General features: G+C 39.9%; 3 protein-coding genes across 16 annotated transcripts in view; 2 read left to right on the top strand and 1 right to left on the bottom strand.

Moving 5' to 3' along the window:
* The window catches only part of fbxl13 (F-box and leucine-rich repeat protein 13), a 44,939-nt gene extending 37,288 nt beyond the window's left edge, over nt 1-7,651 (bottom strand). For both annotated transcript variants that reach the window (XR_013294447.1, XM_077568001.1), the window contains exons 1-5: nt 7,590-7,651; nt 7,392-7,477; nt 7,197-7,303; nt 5,869-5,962; nt 5,720-5,787 (exon numbers count right to left, since the gene is read on the bottom strand). Coding sequence is in view for 1 of the 2 variants with exons in the window: in XM_077568001.1 (XP_077424127.1) it covers nt 5,720-5,787; nt 5,869-5,962; nt 7,197-7,303; nt 7,392-7,460 (338 nt within the window). In the remaining variant the exon portion in view is untranslated. The remainder of the gene's footprint in view (nt 1-5,719; nt 5,788-5,868; nt 5,963-7,196; nt 7,304-7,391; nt 7,478-7,589) is intronic.
* Nucleotides 61-6,014, top strand: LOC144053499 (uncharacterized). 12 transcript variants are annotated; one of them, XR_013294454.1, is made up of 6 exons: nt 76-204; nt 272-327; nt 2,308-3,910; nt 4,672-4,718; nt 5,564-5,603; nt 5,756-6,014. XR_013294454.1 is itself a non-coding variant. In XM_077568004.1 (4 exons), exons 1-3 carry the CDS (start codon nt 188-190, stop codon nt 3,894-3,896), a joined length of 1,662 nt encoding a protein of 553 aa, XP_077424130.1. In that variant the 5' UTR covers nt 76-187; the 3' UTR covers nt 3,897-3,910; nt 4,672-6,014. The 12 variants fall into 12 exon arrangements, 4 of the variants coding, with proteins under 4 accessions (XP_077424131.1, XP_077424130.1, XP_077424129.1 ...); XR_013294455.1 differs by having other exon boundaries at nt 4,672-4,722; XR_013294453.1 differs by having other exon boundaries at nt 4,672-4,728.
* A 5,488-nt stretch (nt 7,652-13,139) lies between the features above and the next one.
* armc10 (armadillo repeat containing 10) lies at nt 13,140-23,626 on the top strand. Of its 2 annotated transcripts, none has more exons than XM_077568009.1 (6): nt 13,140-13,761; nt 15,903-16,048; nt 16,134-16,268; nt 17,546-17,701; nt 17,817-17,888; nt 22,392-23,626. In XM_077568009.1, exons 1-6 carry the CDS (start codon nt 13,527-13,529, stop codon nt 22,641-22,643), a joined length of 996 nt encoding a protein of 331 aa, XP_077424135.1. In that variant the 5' UTR covers nt 13,140-13,526; the 3' UTR covers nt 22,644-23,626. The 2 variants fall into 2 exon arrangements, with proteins under 2 accessions (XP_077424135.1, XP_077424134.1); XM_077568008.1 differs by having other exon boundaries at nt 17,546-17,722.
* Nucleotides 23,627-23,957: the final 331 nt, after the last annotated feature.

Raw genomic sequence — 23,957 nt, 5'->3', positions numbered from 1 at the left:
CTCTACTCTCATTTGTTCCTGGCCATTACATGAGGCTTGACCCACAAGCACTACCAACAGCTGCCTGCAATCAACTAATTGCAAGCTGAATGTGAGTTGGGTTGTTTTGGTCCTCCCTGCAAAAGGGCTGTGACTTTTCGTGGACACTTTGCTGCTGGTGTTGGAGCAGGCGTGGAACTTTTTTGTCATGGCTGCTCTGTATGGGTAAATGCATGCACAGTGCTTGTTTAACAACCGTGTCCAGATAAATATTTGTGTTTTTTTAAAATAGGCTTATTTGGGTTTCCTTTCTGTTGTTGGCCTGCTTGTGTCTTTCTTCTCAAAGTGGTAAGACCTCTTCTGTTCTCTTCTGCTTCTTCATGAGGACATCATGTTGGGCGAGTTAAGCACTAATGGGTTAAAATAATAAAATCCGCTTTCATCTCAGAAAGCAAGTGAGTCTTTATTAAATGTCTAATTAATATCAAATATGTTTAATTTGGCTGACATTTCCTGTTTTCTGTATAAAGATACATAAGCAATAATGGCAAGTTGGCAAATGTATATTTAAAGAAACACTAAAGAACTTTTCAACCTACATAAAATATTTTCATAAGTCTTCTGATGAAACATCGACTTACAACTACCTATAGTTGAATGGTACCGTTGTCATGGCCTGAGGTGGGTCTGTATCGCTTTTACTGGCACTAAGCAACTTTGAGGAGGATGGCAGAAACTTTACCACACAAAAAAACGACAAATGTGCTGACTGCTTTACAGCGTACGTCACGTCCCCCTTTCTCAATTCGTTACAAAGATGGAAGTCGAGTTGAACGTCTACGCGTGATTACTAGGGCTTGGTATTGATTCTAATTTCCTCAATTGATTTGATTTTGATTCACAAAGAGTTCAGTTCAAATATGATTTTTTTTTATTCGATTCAATTCAATACGATATTAATTATGGAACATCAATTTTTCTTAAATATCAAGGACATGATAAAAACTCCACAAACACAATTCCAAATTAAATTTTGCGGACGCAGTAACTGGTTAAATGATTTAATTTATTAATTAAAGTAACACACGTTATAACCACTTAAGTGTTACACAAACATAGACATCAGCTCGAAGCCAGCCTCTTTTTTTTTTTTCTTTCTTCTTCTTCAGTTTCCATCCCAATTGTGTAGTACACTACCACTAAATGTCTGAGGGGACGAGCATGACGTCACCCTCCACCACTCCACCCCAGAAACTGGAGTGTTTGGGACGAACACTCAACAATGATGTAAAGATACAAGCTGATAGACGCAGTCACAGTTAAAAAGTTGTGGCTCTATGTACTCATCTGGGCACTGGTGTAGCATGCATGATGTAGAAAAAGCTTTAATATTAACATTTTAAACTCCACAATGCACCTTGAAAAATCAGATCATTGAAAATTGGCTAAATGGTGAAATTGAGGTGCATATAAACAAATACTCTAGTCTTCTTCTGACTTATTAGAAGCTGTTGTTCTGTTATATCCAAAAGTTATTCTGAGTTGCATTTTGCACAAGTGGCAGAATGCTGGATGGATGCTTTACATGGCGTGTTTACAATAGTTACTTACTACTTAATTGGCATTTAAGCGAGTTATGCACAAGCTATGAATCTTAAGTTTACATTATAACTGATTTAAAATCAGCATACATTATTGTTGTCGGAAGTTCGGAACATTTTGCACAGGATTTATTTTTGTATAAACGAAACCTTTAAAACTGCTCAAGGAAGAAATTTTAATTTCAAATCGCTACTGCTACGTGTGGCCGAAAAATGAAACACTCCTTTCTTTACATACATACTGTGTGCATGTCACTTCCACAGACAGAGGGCAGGTAATTCAAACCCGAATCCAGTCTGAAAACTATTGGCCAGAGGCTTGCAGGAGTACCCATTGTGAACAGCTAAGGTGTTAATTTGCTAATTAGAAGATGCTAGAGTCATAATGGCCAAATAAAATGGCTAGGTAAAGATATTTGGGGGGAAATTGCTACTGTACAAAAAGCAGCTTTAAATACATTTGTGTTGTTGTGTTGTATTTATTAATTGGATTAATATCGTAATAATAATCTAAAACAATGGAAAAAAAAAATCTATTTTACTTTTTGGCCATATCGCCCAGCCCTACACGAAAAGTATCTTTATGTATGTGTGCTATGTAATTGGCTGGTAGGGTACAACAGCTGTCAGCTGGGATAGGCAGGCACCAGCTCACCCGTGACCCTATAGAAAATGGATGAATGGTGATTATATTGTTCTAAATGTTGCATCTGTTTAATGTTGTTAGGTTTCAAGGAAGATGCATCAAATAGCTACCCCAGGGAACTTGATCCACAAGCCTTCACCAAGGATCATAACTCTGTTGCTCAGACCTACAGCACCGAAAATAATAAGAGCTCAGTTATCCCAACCAACAACGAGCTGGATGAGAGTCCACTTAAGTCTCGCCACCAGCATCGGGACTCTGGATTTCAGCACCCCTTTAAACTTTTAGTACAGGAGCATACCAAAGACACAGCCGTTGAGGGCATCAGTTTTCCAGACATGGACAATTTTGAGCAGTTTATAGAAACCTTGAAAAGCTCCTTTTTGACTCCTGGTAAGGACTTGGAACATTTTCAAACGGCGAGGGGGTTGATGCTGAATGAAATAGCTACAAGACGCCCATCTAAAGAAGAGAATGATGATAATGAAGGCATTAAAGATAACAAAGTCTGGAGGGAACAATTAAGTTCTGCATATGGACAAAGTGAAGAGGATGTCAGCTATCCTGTTTTGAGTCCAAGCATCACTGTGCCTGGTTCTGACAACTCCATGAGTAGAATCTTACCCAGGATGCACAACCGATCCAACAACCATGGAAGTCAAAGTCCTTACCGTTCAGGTTATTCCAATGAAAAAACTGGAGGTGATTGGTGGCGAACCGACAAACTTCCTGAAAAATCTCAATTTCCCTCAAACACGTTACTTGAAGAGGTTGCTCCCTTAAGTCCCCAGGGTATGTATCCTCTCAATGGCCACTATGTAGCAAGTAAAACAGCCAATGAAAGTTCAATTAAGAGGCTTAAGAAAACACAGTTAGAAGGCAAAGTTGCACCTTCTCAACAAGGTTCTTATGGAAAAAGTGTCTATGTCAAGGCGTCAAGAATGCCTATTGTGTCGTGGGTGTTCAAGGATGGACAGTCCAAGCAACTCGTGCAGCCCACCGCAGCAAAATACTCTTACGATGTAAACATCAATCCCAGGGCCCAGAAATCTGCAGAACTGTCAGCCCAGAGTCCCCGAGGTCTTAGAGAACATATTTTTTTGCGTGAGCCAGACCACTTGAACCATGTGCTTTTCAAAGCGCCTTTAAATTCTCCTCTTGACAGTTTTCTCCGACAACGTCCGCCTCTTCTCAATATCCACAAACCACGTCTCTCAGAACAAATACCGGACACTCGTAATCAACAATCACAAGAAAGGCATGAGCCTATCACCAATACTATTTCTCAAAGATTAGATTTAGTCCAGCGGGGAGTTGCCTCCAGGGATTATGCCAAGCCCTATACAAATTCCTTCTGGATGAGTGCCATGCAACCGAAAATAACGCAGACAAACGGGATCTACCGATTTCCTAACCTACAGCGTCCGACAGCCATATTCCACCAAGGGCTTCCTGTTTACAGAGGCCCAAGGAAGCCAATAGCACACAGGAAAAAATATGGCTTCCAGTCCAGAAGCAGTTATGCGAGGACTAGCGTAGCTCTTTCCAGGAGCCAGTACATGCCACGTAAAGGGGTGTTCATGAGAGGCCAGACGGCTCAAGTGCCATGGATACATAAACGTACTAGCACCTTTGCTTCACACAATGGACAAGAAGCTGCAGACGAGTGAAGATGTCACCTAAGGTATTAATTGTTCACATTCTGCCTATATGTAAAGTGTATTATAATTAACGGAGTCAAGTTGTACTTAATAATACATACAGATACTTGTGAGACAAAAGGATTCCCTTTTACCGCCTTTAGTTGAAGTCCCTGCAAAGTAAAAACAAGTCTTATACCTTTTACACACTGCAGAACAGTGTTGTTAACTACCCTGCCAAATTTGAAAGACTTAAGAAAAATCACAAAGTATATAAAATGAGTCTTCTAAATAGTGAAAAATCAAGCTATTGTCTCCATTCTCAGAAGCTGTGGGCATGTCCGCAGAATGTGATAAAACCAAACCCCGGTCAACTGTCAATCAGTGCCAGTAGGCACCGCACTAACCATTTCAACCGTCTCCTCCAAAAACTACCATACACGAGCTGAAGAGGCTGACAGGGTTTTCTTCGACAACCGCAGGAAAATGTGGCTGAAAAGGAATGACTGATCTGGCGAGTCCCAGCATAGTCAAATACCTCTAATTCACAGGTGTCAAAGTCAGATCCTAGAAGGACGTACTCTTGCAGGTTTTCGAGGTTTACCTACTCCAACACACCTGATTCAATGATCAGGCTCCTGCAGAGCTTGCTGATGGGTTGATCATTTGAATCAGCTGTGTTGGAGGAGGGAAAGCTCTAAAACATGCAGGACTCCACCGCACTTTGACACCTGTGATACTTGAAAATGTGTTTTATTTATTGTCCTAACTACATGTTTGAACTTTTCCATGCCACGACAACTAGGCGTTCTGAAGCAGCCACAAAAGTTCGAAGTCCTGGCACACTTGCTGGCAAGTAAGAGTAAGCATAGCAATCTAAGTGCACGCCGTAATTGTGCTGAATGTATGAATGAAGACTTAAGTTTGGGGGGGTGGGGGTTGTAACTTGTGCATGACTTAAAAATGCGTCATGTGGTGCCATTTTTAGCCATGCCCCAAAAAAATCTGGAAAACTGAAATGGTGAAAAATAGTTTATCTCCACAAATGAGTATTGAGTACTATGTAATCTTCAGTCTTTTCAGTAATTACCTTCTCTTATACTGTGATGTATTTAGAAACAAATCTCTGAAATCCCTTTACAGGATCTTTCAAGAGTACCAACTCGAAATGTACACAAGTGCAAAAGTTTTTTTTTTGTGTGTGTTTTTTTTTACTGTCAATTATGTATATTACCCATTTTGAAACCTTCAAAATGCACACAAAATTATTCTTTTTTTTATTAACTTGCATTTGCTGTTGTCAGGCGGAAACCTTGTACCTCCAACATCCTCACTTTTTAGGAGACCAAAAAAAACCCCGCAAGTTTCGTCAACCATTGACATTGTATAATCAAACAGAGCAAGCTATTTTCAACACCTTAGATTGCTCAATATTTGTAAAGATAGCACGTGAGAACTGATCCATAGTGTTGTATTAATTTGTGAAAAAATGTGAAATTTGCCAAACACCAGATTGCTCCTACTGAGAAGAATACGAAACACACTGGGCACATGATCAAAATGTGTTCCCAAGGCTTTGCTAATGTTGTGAACTGTCAAAAAAAAAAAAATGCTAATAACTACAAAAAATATACAATACCTGTATGTGTTTATTTTTTATACAACGATAGTTTTTGTTTTGTTTTTTTTAATCCTAGGATCATGGTGTGAAAGCAAATGTCCCTGCTATCCATAAGGGTAAGAAACAAAAAACAATGCTGTAAAATATAAAAAGCCTTTAATTTTACATGTGAAAAGTCAAAGTAAATCACAAGTTAATTCGTACTCGTAAATATTTAAATAATCACCCTTACCTGAAGCAAGCACTTGTTAATTTCCTTCTGTAACAGGAGTAGGCCTTCTCATATTTTCGGAAAAGAGCCTAATTGAAATGAAAAAGTACACATTGACTGAAGAAACCTCAACATCACACCTGACCGGCCATTGGGTTGGCGCACATCACCTCAAGTTCATCGGAGTCCATGTATTCTGTGTCATCATCCAGTTGTAGAGAAGCCAGCAATGACCGCTGCGCACTACCGCTAAGGAACTTGTTCCTTCAGGAAAATAAAGAATAAAGATGGTGTGAATAACAAACCAAATACAGTATTACATAAGTAGTGTATTTTCATAACATTTTGCTGTCTTTTTTTACCCTCACTGGATTGTAGTTCTATTTTGTCCCTCCTGACCGCCAGGTGGCGGTGCTGAAACAGCACGGAAATCCCCCTACGCGCATACGTCTGGGGGATTTCCGTGCTGTTTCAGCACCGCCACCTGGTGGTCGGGAGGGATGAAATAGAACCGTAGTTGCATACGTAACTGTCGTTTTAATACCATCATTAGGCAAACTTGTGCAATGTAAAGACGGATACAATGTGGTGCAAATGAACGCTCAGTTTTCAATGACTATCAGAAATACTTTATTCAGTGAGGTACATTAAATTGTGACAGCAGCAATATTCATACACGCACTCTTGTATTATAATTTATGTGCTAAAAATGAAGTACCAACAAAAAGCAACATTCAGTAGGGTTAAACTCAAATTCACACAATTTGGAGTCTTCATTAAACCCAACATTGATGTTTTGGGGATATGAGAGACTGCAGAAGAACCAGGAAGAAAATCCACTCGGCAAGGGGGAATGTGCAAATGATACAGGAAGGCCTGAACTGAGATTCAAATGTGTTAACCACTCTCTTACTGTGCTACTATTGTCTGTAATACTTTCATAATTGCATATTGCTCAACTCAACTTCATAAAGCACTTTAAAAAAGCCATTGCTGCATACAAAGTGCTGTATATGGAGTAAAAATCAGTCATGCAAAAACAAAGACCGGTAAAACCTAAATGAATGCAAAAGTAAATATCAATAAATTAAAATACAACAGGTACCATAAAATGATAAAACAATGCCTTGATAACAAATATGTGTAGTGTGCAGTGTAATTGTATGCCGCCACCTTTCCATTGATAATTAGAGGCACATTGATAAATTGATACCTGAAAATGACTGTATTGAGAGTATTAGATTTGACTGTGCACTTGTCTCAAATACAGTTAGGCCACTAGAGTAGAACAACAAAATGTTCATTATATGGTAGGCGGTACATAATTTACCTGTTCATCCACTTTTCTGACATTTGTGTTTGGTTCTGTGCACTGCCATTTTTTTCCTTTAGTAAAATATGAGTCTTGGTTTCATAAAGTTTGTGAAACCCTCCCCTGATGTACTGTTGATGTACTGTAACTATAGTGAAAAAGTGCTGAAATCCAAGTGGGACCTACCAGTCCACATTCTGCAAATTGTCATGTCCCTGGAAGGTGATCAGGGTATTTTTCAAGAACTGTATGGGGTCTCTGGGATCTAACCGGCATGAGGCTATCAGCAAAGCCTGTTGTCAAGGAGCAATAACAAAACAATCACCTTAAGTACTTTCGCACAGTGTTGGTCCATAAAAAATATTTACAGATATTTTTTACCTTGTATAATTGCTGAAGCTCAGACTCTGTCAGAGCACTCACTTCGATTTTTGACTGCTTTTCTGTCATTTGCGAGGCTAGTCATTCTATAAATAAATGTACCCTTAGCTAACAATAGCTAAAGAAATATATATACATATAGGACATGACAGACAGACACTTGTGAAAATAAGAATTGTCCAAATGTTCATTATTTACCCCTCGTTTTGGCGCGTCAGCTTCAGTCTTTGAAAAAGTTTTAATCCTAATGGGTAAGTGAATTCGGCAGCTGTACGTCATCACTAATCGTCATTGACACGTGACGTCACCGGACGCGACAATACTTTTTTCTTTTTCTCCCACGTACGTGGTCTCGCGGCGGGGCCGTGCCGCTTGCACCAAGGGCAAGCGACGGTACCACCTCGCCAACCAGAGCTCGTACGATGCATATTTTGCTCTAAGTGGATAGTTTTGCGTTGACCGGCAACTACCGCTATTTTGCCGTGAATCGCGCGAGAACTACAACTACTAATTGTACGCTAGTGGATGTGTACGTTCTTGTGGTAGCAGAGAGGGAATTTATGAAAAGTGCGCACTTTGTGACAGGTTTTTGCAATTTGGTATAGTGTTAGGTATGGGCATATGGTCCCCCCCCCCCCCCCCAAAAAAAAAAAACTAACAAACAACAACAACATATACCAGAGCCGTAAGAGAGAGTTGGGCTATATACGGCTCTGCCACATACAAGGTGGGTTTGCCCCCTGGTGGCTAGTATGCACAAATGTAAAAATGGCCGCCAATGAAGATGTTTTTTTTTTTTTATTAAACAGCTGTTTCAAACATATTAATCTGTATCAAAGATGAACATATATACAAAAAATTATGGCTTTTGTCATAGCACACTACAAAATTATAAGATAAACCAGTAAACAATGTTAAATAAAATACACAACAATAAAACAAAATACAATAAAAACAAAAGAAAAACTAGGGCTTTTCACATAACATGTATTTGTCAATTATACAAATAAGTTTAATAGCATTCCTATTTTTTTTCGAAAAAGAAACAAATTTTGAAAAAAGAAAAGAAAAATTTGGTTCCACCTTTTACCTTTCAAGATTTTACATTTGTGTAGAAAAAAAATTCCTAGGATAAGAATAGCGTTAACCAGATAGTCTTTCAAAACAACACCAAAAGATACATCTTCTTAAGAAAATGATCTTAATTGGATGAATATAAAAGCTGTCAAACGATTATTTTTTTTTAATCAGATTAATCACATTTGCGAATTTTGATTAATCATCATTAATTGCTTAATAAAAAAGGCTTTTTTAATCAACACCCCCCCCCCCCCCCCGCGCCAAATTTGAAGAGCACTGGTTGTGTTAATAATGTGTTCATTCTTTTGACATTTAATGTTATGAGGACGTCTTCAACAATTTCTGATCCACTGTACCTTCCTCTTTTTCTAATCAATTAATTACTTGCATAATTTAAAATGAAAAAAAATGACCCCAATATTTTGACATCAACAAATATTCTAAATGTGATACGCAAACATTTATTAAATGCTTTACTTTAATGCATGTAATTATGTTTATTGCTCAAACAACCTGTGCTACCTTAAACGTAGCCTTCCACTGTCACGCTAAAGGATAATCTATGGTCAAAATTAATAGTGTGATTAATCTAATAATTAATTCATGATTATTGCGATAATTTTTTGTGATTAATTAATCAGTTAACACTTTAACTTTGACAGCACTAATGAATATATAAATGGATGAAGCCAATCATGTATATCGATCCACAATGTTTGTGACCACATACAATCAAAAAACAGATGTACAGTTGTTTGTACTTCATCACAAAAAATACATGTAAATACCAAATCATTACCAAATCACTGTTGAACAAAGTCATTAAATGGATAAACCCTATTTGTAACTTTAAAATGTACTTCTTTGGCTTTGGGAATTATTGAAAATTTCAAATATTTAGTTCTTAATTATAGTCTTAATAGTGTCTTTAGAAAATGATTTTAAGATATAATTTATATTTTAGACAAGCGTGGATATGAAATATTATTAAATAATGTTCTTAATACTTTGTTTGGAATTTTGGTTTCCTTAAAATTATAATTTCCAACCCAAAGAACTGGATGACAGGGGATTTTGGGCGCGGGGCCACTTAAAATGCCTCGGATCAAACCAATAAATTGAGTAAAACATTTTGCGATGATTATATAGCTTATATTTGCAACACAAAGTGTTATGGCCACCAATGAAGATTAGAATGTCAATATCTCAGCATATGTTGGAACTAGATCCTTGTGCAACATCACTTTTTGTATGGCCTTTGGTGTGAGGAATCCATTTTGAACTCATTTTTCAATTCAAAGGTCATTTTCAATGACAAAGCGTATATTTTCAAATTTATTTAGATTCATGAGAGCTTTGCACGAATGGGTGTGCACGCATTTTAAAACTTGGGGCATGAATGCAAGTATTTGAAAAGTTAGGAATTACTTACCATTGATATTATAACATAAGTACTGATGGAAGTAAATCATACAAAGTTATGTTACTTTCAGTATGAATGATTACATGAAACATTGATTACATACATTATGTTAGTCACATTTTAATCACAATGGGTTTTGATCAAGCTTTTTTACAGGGACATTTAATAATTCACTTTCAAGTACAAATCAAGTTTATTTACACATAAGCAACTGTCAGGCTGATCAGTAAAATTGGTCAGCCGTAGTTATACTTTAAGTTTGTTTCAGATAATACACATGTACACGGACCAGTACAATCGGTCATTGGATTTGACTCTTTGCAATATGATGATTACAAGGTCATTGTAAACTTTGCTAATGATACAATGTTTACCAGTGAGAAATCATGAGATGCAGACTTGGGCGAAAAAAGGGAAAACAAACTCCCTTTTTGGTACAAAGTAGATTAGGAGTTAATGTTTAGACTGGCTGTTTTTGAACTGTTGTATAAATAAGGAGGGCCGCTAGAATAGCTCCGCCGTTCTTTGGGATTGTTCACATAATCCTCTTCTCGCGCAGACAGATTAAAAAGACAGCCCTCAATTGAGAACTTGTACCCTGACTGAATTCTAGAGATCAAAGCAGTTCAACTTTGACAGGTTTTGTGTCCAGTCATTTTTATCCTCTTTGGGTCCATAATGAACATGCACCTCTGGCGAGGGAATGAATACTATTGGAATACTAAAAAGATAACTTTTGAACATAAGAGCAAATAAATGCTAAAATTCCAACAATAGTAATACGTTTTTATTTAGGTGGAAACAAATGAAATACTGTATGGTAAGTGTCACGTGCACATTAGATTCATGGCAAAATGAATGTAGATTTAACTTAACTGAATTTACGGGTACATATTAAAATGAAAATGTAATTGGAAACAAATTCGACAGTACACTGTAATAATAAACAAACGATAAGACAATTTAGAGAATATAAACTGACTTTGAGGATGTTGTACGTCCACGGACTACTATGTGGAGCTCACTGATTTGGTGGAGGCACTGATCTGAATATATGACTTGATAGCCGATAGGCCAAGACTTTTGAAGTCGCGAGGCCGCCATATTGCTCCTCCCAAGAAACGGTTCTGGGCATACGATCCTAAAGATTTACAGTATCGAAAATGGAGAACATTTGAGACAGTACTTAGTAGAAACAACATAATTTATTATGTTTTAAATTTGTTAAGCATAAACAAGAGGACTTCAGACATTTTACAACTTTGCCTTAAATGCATGTATAAATGATATGCTTAATGATGTTTACAGGAGGAAACTATATTTTTTATTAAACAATTATAACTGTAATTCAACAAAAGATGCCTCTGCCAAATCTAATATTAGGGTCTAAAGACCTGAGTGATAAAATAGTCTTCAAAGCAGCACACACTGTCCACTTGTTAATTTATTTATTTACTTTTTTTTTTTTTTTTTTACTTGTTAAAAAATAGTGAACACCCCGCCATAAAGCCCCGAGCCCGCCCCCCGGCCTTATACTAAATGCCTACGAGCTGTATATGTCTCATCTGTACATATACCGTATAGTTTATACAGTAGTCTGCTCGCAGAACGTGGAGGAGCAATATGGCCGCCCTGTGACTTCAACGGCTGGCACGGGCGTGTATGGACTATCGGCTACCCAGTCATATATTCAGATCAGTGGGTGGAGTTCACTGATCTGAATATATGACTTGATGGCCAATAGGCCAAGACTTTTGAAGTCGCGAGGCCGCCATATTGCTCCTCCCAAGAAACGTTTTTCGACATACGATCCTATACATTTACAGTATCGAAATTGGAGAACATTTGAGACAGTACTTAGTACAAACAGTATGATTTATGATGTTTTAAATTTGTTAAACATAAACAAGAGGACTACAAGCTTCCTCTTGTAGCTTTCTTGATGCTGGCTGTCAGCTGTTATGTTTTCCTCTTGGCAGTACTGTATTACAAGAGGAAAACGAGGGCCACAACACAGTACTATCAAAAGGAAAAGGAGGGCCACCAGACCCAAAAACAAAGAGCGGGCAGCAAGCATCAAGATGCTTGGGCTTTGTTAGATATTATTAACATTTTAATTCTTTATTTCATATATTAACCATGTTGAAATGTTTTATAGATGTGTAAAGCAAGTGATATAACGTTGAACTCAGTATAATTCGACCTTAACCTAAGCTGGAAAATTATTTTGGTCTAAAATTCCTTTTCAGTGTTGCGCACACACATTTGGTCCTTGAGAACAGAGTCTGCTTTGAGAGAACACACACACACCCTCTGTTTGCGCCATCGCTCACGGCCACTCTAAATCTAGTTCAACTTGTTTGTGAGATATTGTTTTGAGAAAAAAGTACCCAGAGAGTATATTTTGTCTAAAAATGAAAGACAGGTGCGGTCTGAGTACGGGGATGATGTTGTGTGACATGTTGAGTGAGAGCCAATCTATTCTGCTCATTTTTTGTAGGAGGAGAGAGGCGGTCTGCTATTCTATAAGAAGCCTCTTCCGTAAGGGAGGGGGCACAATGGGCACTCTGAAAATTCCACCTCCTACGTGATGTTCAGGGTCGTCCCGATGTCCGGAGATCTCTGTTTTAATAAATCATCTTTGCAATGGTGTTTTTTCTTACAAGAAATCTGTCTTCATATTTTTGGAACACGCAAGAGAGGACAAATATATTTAACCTCTTCAGCTTCCAGGACCCCCAGGCAATGCCACGGCGCATCGAGGCAGTGGTTAAGGCAAAGGAAACCCAACCAACTATTGAAGATTGACATATCGTTTTGAAAATACCATCCATCCATCCATCTTTTTTCCCCACAAATGCAAAACACTGGGAATAATGCATGTTGATGTCTTCATATTATTGATTTTTTTTTGATATCCTTATCCATAACAAATACATACTTGAAATCACTTAAATTGTGGGCCCTGAATCTATAATCTATGAAAATTTGACTTTTTGAATGGAATTACGGACATTATTCAACTTTTTGAGGATATTCTCATTTTTTGAGGAGCAGCTGTAGTTTATACAGTAGTCTGCTCGCGAGATGGGAGAAGCAAAATGGCCGCCCTGTGACTTCAACGGATTGCACGGGCGTGTATGGGCTATCGGCTATCCAGTCATATATTCAGGTCAGTGGTGGAGCTCCAACGCGTTTTCGGTGGAGGTCACGTGTTTCCGGTGGAGCTCTCCTGCTGCCTTCCCTTTGGTCCACAATTTACACAAACACATCAAAATAGTGCTATAATATTCGCGTGGAGCCGTAAAAACGATAGGAAGCCTAGTTGGACAACATACGGGTGAAAAATCCAGACTCTAGCGTTTTCGTTAACAAGGTCACTCTGCCTCGCAACTATTTTCTGCCCGGTGAGCAATCAGTGCAGCACACATAAAAGCAAACTAGTACAACAGACGATGAGTCCTTTTAAGTTACTTTTGTTTAGTGTACTTTGCTTTGCTTTAATGAACGTGCCATGTTAGTTGTGTGATACAGATTTCAAAACGTACGACATACCCTCCTGTCCTGTGTACAGTACATAGCATCCGGTAAAAGATTCATCGCTGAGGTTTAGCTGAAGAGACTGCATCAGAATGGGCGACGGCAGCAGCTTTACGCCTAGAATTGGCAGTATTAAGACTTTGCTTGGAATAGTCGCCGGTGCTGGAGCCTCTTATGGAATTTACAAACTCATAAATGGAGGAAGCTTGAGGAGATACAAGAAAAGAGGGGGCAATGAAGGTAGTTCTCGGCCAGACAGCCTGTTGGCCAAAGTGTCTGGACTGGACCTTATGTGTCCCCGAAGTGAAAGAACGGATGATACTTTGGGTAAGTATTTGAATAGCAAATGGCTGCCTTATTGGAGAACCAACAAGGCAGCTCTATTAAAAAAAAAAAAAAAAGTCCACAATGTTAAACATTTATAAATATGAAGCCGTGACCGGCAACTCTCTTGCTAGCGATATTTTACCGTGAACGGCTCTGATTGGTCAGGCACCGGACCGAGTGGTGCACTGAGCGTGGTTCCTGCATCGCTTCACCCCCTTCTGTGTCTACGGACCTGTATATGTCCATGGTCTATTCACGAAGTTGTTATTTTGTTTTGCCACAGAAGATAGACTGCTATACCAGTCTGTAACCATAACCGTCAGAGCATATACTGTAGGCTGTTACCGTCGGCATTAACAGCCAGGGGTGGGCAAACTTTTTGACTTGCGGGCCACAATGGGTTTGAAATTTTGACAAATTGGCCGGACCAGGAGCATTTATTTGGACCTCATAGCACAGTAAAAACACACAGATAAATGTACAACCCAATTTACTTATAGTGTGCACTTAGGACTGCGTTTTTCAAATGTGCAAAATCCACATATTTAAAACAGCTTTTCCAATAGCTTCATTTTTATTGTTTTAGCTCAACTTTTGCTGTGTTTTTATGCTTTGTAAAGTGACCTTGGGTGTTCTGAAAGGTGCTGTTTTTAAATGAAATTTATTATTATTATTATTATTATTATTATTATTATTATTATTATAAAATAGCCCTAATCCAGGTAGTACGTTTGCCTCAATGAATATGCAAGATGCGGCATTTACACACTATTTGGCAAAGTGGGAGGAGAAATGTAAATAGATTATAATAGCACATACACTGTGATCTGTCAAACCTGGTGACTGCATCTATTATTAATAGATTTCAATTCAAGGCATAAAGTTAAAGATTTTTTTTCCATTGGCCCACCCATTTTTAACCCGGGCCCACAGTACGTGTGACACATGCGGCTGCATGATAGCCGCTGCTGCCTGTCACGCGCTGAGGACAAAGCGCGTACATCCAATCCGTCTCTGACCACTTTTCCATCTCCGTGGGAGACGCATAGCACACGGTGTTTGTGCAGCAGCTCAAAAAGAAGCCAAAAGCCAACGAGGAAACGCTCATAGAAGTGCTCGACGCACGCCCCGGGGATGTCTTCACCAATATCAACAGTCTCCTGCATGCGCGCTCCTCACCTCACCCATGACAGCATGTAGAAAGACTATCTTCAGCTGTCAAAAGGATCAAAACACAACAGTGCCACAATGTTGACTGATAGACTGAACTCTTTGTCCCTGCTTTCTTTCAAAAAAGAATTGACCGATTCTCCGGACTATCAGGACATTATTGCTGTGTTCAACACAAAACCGTGCCGTCTCCTGCTGTAAATGTCCAAATCCAGGAAGAATTGTATTTTTTGAATCAGTTATCTTGAGTTAAGCTTACTGCCATTCTCCCGTTTATTTGAATAAATTGCAAACGTTGTTATGAATGTACCCTGCGTATCTTTCTGTCCCCTTTCTGTGCGTAAACGAGCTTATCAGTGGGACCCCGACCCAGTGATCATATTTTCCGGGTGTGTAGAAGTTATATAGTCTAGTATAGTCTTTGGTATGACCCGGCCGGGAATTGAACCCAGGACCTCCCAGTCTCAGGGCGGACACTCTAACCACTCGGCCACTGAGCTGAACAAAAAAAAAGAAGCTTTTTTTCTCTAGCCTTATTGGATAAGTTCGGCGGGCCGGATTGAAACGCATAACGGGCCGTATTTGGCCCGCGGGCCGGGGTTTGCCCATCTCTGGCCTAACCCAAACCCTCAATCAGTTCTCGGCATTGGCAGCCTAACCCTACCTCTCAGAGCAAAGGTTGTTAACCATTATGCCACAAACTCATACACTCAACTGGCGCAAAATGTGTACTTGTAATTGTGGCGAGTAGCAGATCGCGGCAAAATATCCACTTAATTTTTTATACAGCTATTGTACTGTGTCTGTGGTTGGTTTAAGCACTTTAAATTAATTAAATACACCAGAGGTGTTTTGCTAGCTAGAGAACAGAAAAGCACTTAGATTATTAAGGGCCAGTGCGCTGGCCCTGTGAAAATGAAATATGATTGGCAACTGAGACAGTCTTATGAAAACTAGTTTTGGCTTCACAGGTGACATCATCCACCAGTCTGCTGGCAACCTGGAGCCACAGCACTTAAATATGCTGCTGACATGTCTCCAGACCAGCAATAGTACACCAGACAAGTGCCGTCTCTTGCTCACTTTAGGAAACGCTGCTGCTTTTACTGTCAATCAGGTACGGGCCTTCAAAAAAGATTAGACTATCACATTTTTGTGAAATTCTACAAACATTCTAACATTATGTATCTTCTATCCCGCAGAATGTTATACGCGAATGTGAAGGGATTCCTATCATAGGTGGTTTCCTCTCTGACCCTGCACCGGAGGTTAAAGTGCAGACTCTCAATGCTTTAAATAATCTCTGTATGAACATCCAAAACCAGGAACAGCTGACGGTACGCAACCATATAGTGAAGCCCCATTTCTTGCATGAGATGGGTTCCAGACCCACCCGCGATTAGTGAAAATATGTGGTATAGAGAGACAATATTAAAAAATATATATATATTTTTTTACTTTTATAGTTTTTTTTTTTTTAAAGAGACAACACAAATACAAACAATAATAGTACAAACAGCAAGGGGGAATACAATTCACATACTGTATAGTCTCCATAGACAACATTTGCTTGTATGACCATATTCATTCTCTTCTTTGTGGTAAGGTTTGAAGTAAAGGGACATAAAATTCCTTCATTATCCGTACCGCTTATCCTCACCTGGGTTGCGGGTGCGCTAGAGTTTATCCCAGGCCTTCGATTAAAAACGTGTAAACCAATATGACCATATTTCATCAATGATATCAAATTTTACATCTTACTTTCGGATTCTCTCCATATCGTATATGCTACGAACAACATCAGTCCGGTTATCTATACTGTAGTTAGCAGGTGTCTCTTTTCAGCCACTTACTGATCAGAGTGTGTGATTTTTATATAATTCTATAATCTCACACAATTTACACATATGAACATTAAAATTCATTTTAACTTATTAAAACTGTTAAAATTATTCTTTAGCTTGCATAACTGTGGGCAAACTCGGTCCTCGTGAGCCGTGGTCCTGCAGGTTAGAGGTTTCTCTCCTCCAACACAGCTGATTCCAATGAACAGGATCATTATCAGGCTTATGCAAAGCTTGCTGCTGAGCTGATTATAGGAATCAGCTTTGTTGAAGAAGGGAAACATCCAACAACTGCAGGACTTAATTTAATTTGAGGACTGAGTTTGCCTACCAATGCACTATAGAGCTTAGTGGGGATTTTTTTTTTTTATATGCATAGCATACGGTCCACTCCAACAGTATTGGAACGGGAAGGTCTTTTCCTTTTTTTGTTGTCTACTCAAGACTTATGTTTTTCAGCTCAAAAGAAGAAATATATGAGACAGAAGTTCAGAATTCCAGCTTTTATTTTATGGTCTTTACATCTAGATGTGTGAAACAACTCAGAACAGTCCACATTTTGTTTGTACAGTGTACACACCCACTTTTCAAGTGAGCAAAAGTATGGAACATGTGACTGATGGGTGGTTTCTAGCTGCCTTGTAGATTGATTGTTTAAATATTAGATAGTGCTTGTTTTTGGCTTTAGGTTTCGTCTGTGAATCACTGTACCATATACGTATTGTCAGTTCTTGGACCTCTGTCTCTGAAAAATATGTCTTGTCTTTTAGGTCTATGTGCCACAAGTGCTCGAGTTGATTGAGATGTCTGCGGTGAACTCTGACCTTCAACTAGGTGCTCTCAGGCTGCTAACCAACCTTTCTGTCACTGACAAACATCAACACCTGCTCAAAGGTTCAGTGACGCTTCTACTCTCTTTGCTGGTGGTAAGCAACGCGACATTACAGGTTAGGGTCTGCTCCTAACACTCTTTTTAAGAATTAAATATGTTTTTAACAGTTGTTTGACAATACTGTGAGTTAACATGGTAATTTATTTTAGGTTCAGACCTTGAAGGTTCTTGTGAATTTGTCATCTAATCCAGACATGATGGATGATATTGTTCAGGCTCAGGTAAGAAGTCAGTCATTTAAAAGTCAAAGGGCAACCTCTATTGCTACAGTTGGAACTCTTTATACTCGCGCCCGAGGTGACGGCACGGATGTTACGGCAGAGTGCCGCACATGTGTTTGCCTTCATATTTGTGTGCAACCCACACACGTTGTTTTGAAAATGTATTGCGGTTTCACTCCTAATCGGGGGTGTCGCTACTGCTGGTATTGTCTAAGGCGCCGTTTCCTTTTATTTTATGGACAATTCCGGAAGTTGTTTTTAGTTTCCGGAACAAGAAACAAGGTGAAAAATTGGTGAGCGTGGAACATTTTTTGCTACAACTACAGTCCCTGACAAAAGTCTTGTCGCTTATCCATTTTGTAGAAACACCAGCTTATAACCTGACTTTTAATTAACCCATTGGTTTTGGAAATGGCTCATATAAAAGCTAAAACCCTCCCAAATGATGTTTAATATACAAAAATAAATTTGCTTCTCTGAAGAAATTTTGATCATTTAATGAACACAGAAAGGTCAGATTTTGGCAAGACAAAAGTTTTGTCACCTACAAAAAGTAATGTGAAAATGGAACAAATAATTTACTTCAAATACAAAAAAAGTTACATAGCATCAGAGAATGAAGTAGTGGTGCTGTGAGATCCATATCTAATATCTTGTATGACTTCCATGAGCTTGAAGGACTGCATCCATGCGGTTCGGCAATGATTCATACAATGTATTGATGAAGTAATCAGGAATAGCAAAGAAAGCAGTCTTACATGCCTCCCAGAGTTCATCAAGATTCTTTGGTTTGGTCTTCCATGCTTCCTCTTTCATTCTACCCCAGACATGCTCAATGATGTTCATGTCTGGCGACTGGGCTGGCCAGTCTTGGAGCACCTTGATCTTCTTCGCCTAGAGGAACTTTGATGTAGAGATGGAAGTATGCGATGGAGCGCCATCCTGCTGCAAAATTTGACCCCTTTTATGGTTGGGAATGTAAGAGGTAGCCAATACGTCTTGATATTTTAGGCTATTGATATTGCCTTCCACCCTGCAAATCTCTCGCACGCCCCCATACTGGATGTAACCCCAGACCATGATTTTTCCGCCACCAAACTTAACTGTTTTCTGGGTGTATCTCGGATCCATGCGGGCTCCAGTAGGTCTTCTGCAATATTTGCGGTGGCTGTGATGTAATTCAACCGAAGATTCATCAGAGAAATCCACCTTCTGACACTTTTCCAGCTTCCATCCTTTTAGCAGGCTGTGGGCCTTGGCAAATGCCACACGTTTTAATTGCCTTTTGCAACCCTGGTCCTCGTGCTGCATTCGAGGATGGTCGGAAGTTGTTCTTTTCCGAGTTCAAACCAGAAAGTGTGTACGGTAACGCCCCCTTGAACTCGGAAATCCCACTTGCGAAGTCGGGAAGAAAAAGTACCCCGACTTCACCGACGGACTACTTGTGACGTCACTCTACAATGGCGACCCTTTTGGAAGCACAGACCATGAATGCTAAAACGCAATTTACTCGAGTATGAAACTAGATGGCTTTCTTCATTCATAAATATTCAACATAACTTCACATAACACAACGTACATGACAGTGTGCCGATATCTCCCTGCATGAAATTATGCGGTGAACTACTGAACTGTATGGAATGCTTAAAATAAGATAAAAACAATAAATGAAGCAAAAAAATGAAGCTGATTCCAATGACAGTTTATCAGCAAACTCTAGAGAATCCTGATAACGATCCTCACCTGCGTTGGAATAGGGACACATGGAAAATAGGCTGGATAGTGTGCCCTGAGGACCAGTGTTGACAAACACTGATCTAGATGACTATATTATATTTTTAGTTTTATTAAAGCGGTCGCGTAGGTGGTATGTACAGCCACTAAATGAAAGTCCTGGAAACTTCCCGGGGAAAGCAGAGTACGTCATCACGGCATGTGACTAAACAGACCAATCATGAGCAATGCTTAACTGTGGGTACAGATTACTAAACTGTGGGTACAGATTAGCAGAAGAAGAAAAAAATTCATACCCTGACACCAGAGGGGCTCCGTCCGTAACTTCTAGTGTAGCTGAAGGAACATTTGGTAATTGAAGTAAATTCCACTAGAGGGCAGGAGAGTGGAGGAGCAGTCATACAGCAATAAAGCTGTCATGGGATAAAAAGGATTACTGTATTAATTTTTTTCCATAGTTGAAAAATGTTGTTTTCATTCCAAATGGCTGCAGTGTTTGATCCATGCGTTATGGTAGGGCTGAATGATTTTGGAAAATAATTTCATTGTAATTGTTCCCCCCAGAATTGTGATTTAATTTGCAATTAAGATCTTTCTAAAATATATTTTTTAACAAACAAGCAATTTATCAATCTTTCTTAAACCAATCAACTCTGGTATATATTAAAATATACTAAGATAAAGGCAAATTAAGCATAAATTAATATGACAGACACTTTATCTACAACTACAGGTATAAACTTTGATGAAGCTGAAACAACACAAAATACACAAATCATACGGTGAGGCTTTTGTTTTGTTTTTAAATGTTGAGAGGTGAATTACATTAAACATGTTAGATATTCCCCTCAAGGTCTTGTAAGACGGTAAACTCATTGAAAATTATGCATACCTAGAGCGGCAGGCTTAAATTAGAGCGTTATGAAATTGTAATTATAATGCAAATGCATTTAATCGTTCAGTTCTCCTTGTGGGACACTTTTTTTGTGTCATTTCTGATTTTGTGTCATTTTTTGTTTATTTTTTTTTACCACTGATTGTCACACCCACATAGGTGGGGCGAAATTTGTTCTCTGCATTTGACCCATCTTTTTTTTCTTCTTTTCGTGTGTGCATATGTGCGTGCGTGTGAGTGTGTGCTCATTAATTCACCTGAAACCTATTAAAAATCCCATACCCTTCACGTAAACCGAATACTTCAGAATCCCGATAGTCGTGAAGTTGTCAGGAGACCCGAGGAGTGATCAAAGAAAAGAGAGAAAAGTGAAATCTAGCACCGACCAGGCACCACCTACTACACACAGGGTTACAAACCAGAATCTTTCACCAACCCCACAGGCATATACGCCCAACGCAGCAGAACGGTGCACGGAAGGCCCCACCGGCCCACAGCCCCCGCTCCCCCTATGACACCCACACCCGCCACCCACCACAGCCCAGCCCTTGCCGTCCCCCGTAACCCGACCCCCAGAACCCCCCAGCACCTCCCACCCAGCCACCCGTAGCGGAGTAGCGGGGGCACCGGCGCCCACCCCTCCTCCAGAACGGAAGGGGGGAAGGGAGCACCGGGAGACAGGAGGCGCCCCCGAACCCCAGGCCTGGCGGGGAAAGGTGCCGGTTGTCACGCTGGCGTGCCTAGTGAAAACTAACACTGTTACTGAGTTTGCCAGCTCACCCGACTGCCGAACTCTATACCTACTCCGTGGATGTAACCCCATCCAGTGTATATACAAGTGTGTGCGTGTGGTGCATTAAAATTGGGAGCAGGTGAGATGGAGCAGAGGGAAATTATATCCCCCCGCTCCGATCCACCTGCTTCCCAGAGATGTGTTGGTGAGTGTATATGGTGCATTAAAATGCATGGTGGCGAGGCGGGGGAACAGATGGGGTATGATGGGGGGCCGCAGTATTAAGCTCTACCCCAAGCGATGGCTCCCCACCCCGACTCACCCGCCCTCCCAACCTGGCGGGGGCGGGTGCGCATCCCCCCGTCCCCGAAGCAGAGATTTTTCCGTTAAAATGTAATTTATGAGGAAGTTAGACCACTGGTCAATATTCAGAGTTTGTTTATTTTTCCAGTTAACAAGAATTGTTTTTTTTGGTGATTGGAAGGGCTACGAGTCTAGATTGAAATTGTTTACGTGGTACGTCAGTTGATGTTAGGTCACCTAGCAAACACAAGCTTAGAGATAAAGGTATACTACAGTCCAAGATAGCGGAAAGTTTTTCTAAGACTTAAGTCCAGAAATACAAAACCCGGAGTGCATAACCATAAAAAAAGAAAATAAGTGTCGGCAGTGTTTTGTGACCCATCTTCTGAGGGAGCGGTGAGCAGCAGCAAGGGCGCGCTCGGGAATCATTTGGTGATCCAACCCCCCAATTCGAACCCTTTAACCCCTAGGCGTTATTGTGACCATTTTTTGGCTTTTTGTTGGTTCTGACCAAGCCATTTCAAAATAAAATACTGCCCAAGGGTTTTAATGCTTTGAAGGGTTGGAATTGGGGGGTTAGATCACCAAATGATTGTGTCATGCAGGGTGGCAATGGGTCCCATTTTTATAGTCTTTGGTATGACCCGGTCAGGGATTGAACCCCCAACCTCCCAGTCTCAAGGCGGACACTCTACCACTAGGCCACTGAGTGAGGAAAATACATTTGCTATATTAGTAAGTTCAGTTAAAAGCTGAGCACGAAAGTAATTTAACGTGCAAGTCAAGTGGTGACTGTGATGTGTTTTTAAACATTCTTCCTGTGTACCTTGCACCCCAGGCTCCAGCTTCTGTCATGCTGTTATTTGACATGCAAACGTCATCTGCGGTGCTTTTGCGGCTGCTGACATTTACGGGCAACCTAAAGGCATGGAGGCCTTCGGCGCAGGTGGCCGAGGAATTGAGGCGCAAGCACGACTGCCTCTTCCGGGTCATGCTGGACGAGTCGTCGGAGCTCCACAGCCGACTGGTCCAGCTGATGTCACACTCCGACAAAGAAATTCAAGCACAGGTGGCCCGTATATTGACATAGACCACCCCTGTTCCCCCACCCCACGCCATTATCTCCACTTTAGAACTTTTCACACATACTTTGGGGTGGCAAAAGCTCAAGCATTCTTATAGTTAAGAAACCCTTTAATGTCATTTTGACCCAGGCAGAGCGAATGAGAACATGGGCAAATGGTTTGAATGTTGATTTTAGCCTCCTTATCTATCACTGTTGTTTGAATGTATTCAACCCCAAACGCAATAATTTTTTGTTATCGGTTCAAGTCAGCGGTAGCCACTCACCACTTTATGCCACCCATAAGTACCCTGGCGCCTGTTGTTTACAAAAATTATGAAATGTTCTGTTTTTTCACTGTTCTTACTCCTGCTCGTTGTCAAAGTCATCACGCTCCCTATCAGCAATGGAATTAGATTATACTTCCACACTGTCTATACTAGGGCCCCACAGATGAGTATTTAAAAAAAAATTAACTTAGCAATGGAGAGAAAAATGGGGGAAAAGGGGCAAATGTTTGCAGTTTTTTTTTCTTGAGGGGAGATTGCTTGAATGTCATTATCTTGATCTTATTTTGTGATGTGTTCAAGTGGCAATTTTTGCTGATTAATCAGTCAAGCCCCAGTGTATAACAGCATCTCCAAATCAACTGCCAATTTACCTTATTTTTCAATTTCTACATTTAAGTATTTCTATAGGAAGGTGGGATTGGGATATATTGTCATAGTATTGGCTAGCTTGAAAACAAGCCATTTACCTTTCACCATTTCAGTAACCTATCTTGGGAGAACTTGAACCATTTTATAAAGAATGGCAGGAGGACTGGAGTCACTTGAAACAAAAAAAAGTGAAACGAGAATGTCAGAAAGTCAACATTTTTAGCAAATGACCTTACGTTAGAAATGTCATTGTCCTTAGAATATTATTTTTTTTTCAATTTTGATCTTGTGAAATTGCATTTTTGTTGTTGTTGTAGTATTACAACTTTATTAAACATTTTTTTTAAAGGAGCCTTGTTGAGTTTGTCACTTTTTGTTTTACATCTGACTGCCACCCTCTGGCCTAAAGCATAACTGTAACCTCTGTGTTAAGCTTGTGCATGGTGTGCCGTGCGTGCAAGTAAGTGCGCTTGAATAAATTCTGAGTTGAAGTTTGGGCCGTGCTCAAAGCCGGCCTTTTGTTTTTTTAGTTTAGTTTTTTTTAGTTTCCATCTCAATCTTTGTCGTACGCTAACACTAAATGTCCTCAGGTACAAGCATGACGTCGCCCCACCACCCCTCCCCTTCCCCAAGAAACTGCAAATGTTCGCCCCAAACACTCCACACTCAAGGGAAGATACAA

The sequence above is a fragment of the Vanacampus margaritifer genome, chromosome 6, assembly GCF_051991255.1.
Source record: "Vanacampus margaritifer isolate UIUO_Vmar chromosome 6, RoL_Vmar_1.0, whole genome shotgun sequence".
Lineage (NCBI taxonomy): Eukaryota > Metazoa > Chordata > Actinopteri > Syngnathiformes > Syngnathidae > Vanacampus > Vanacampus margaritifer.
This window is presented reverse-complemented; position numbering and strand designations above follow the sequence as displayed.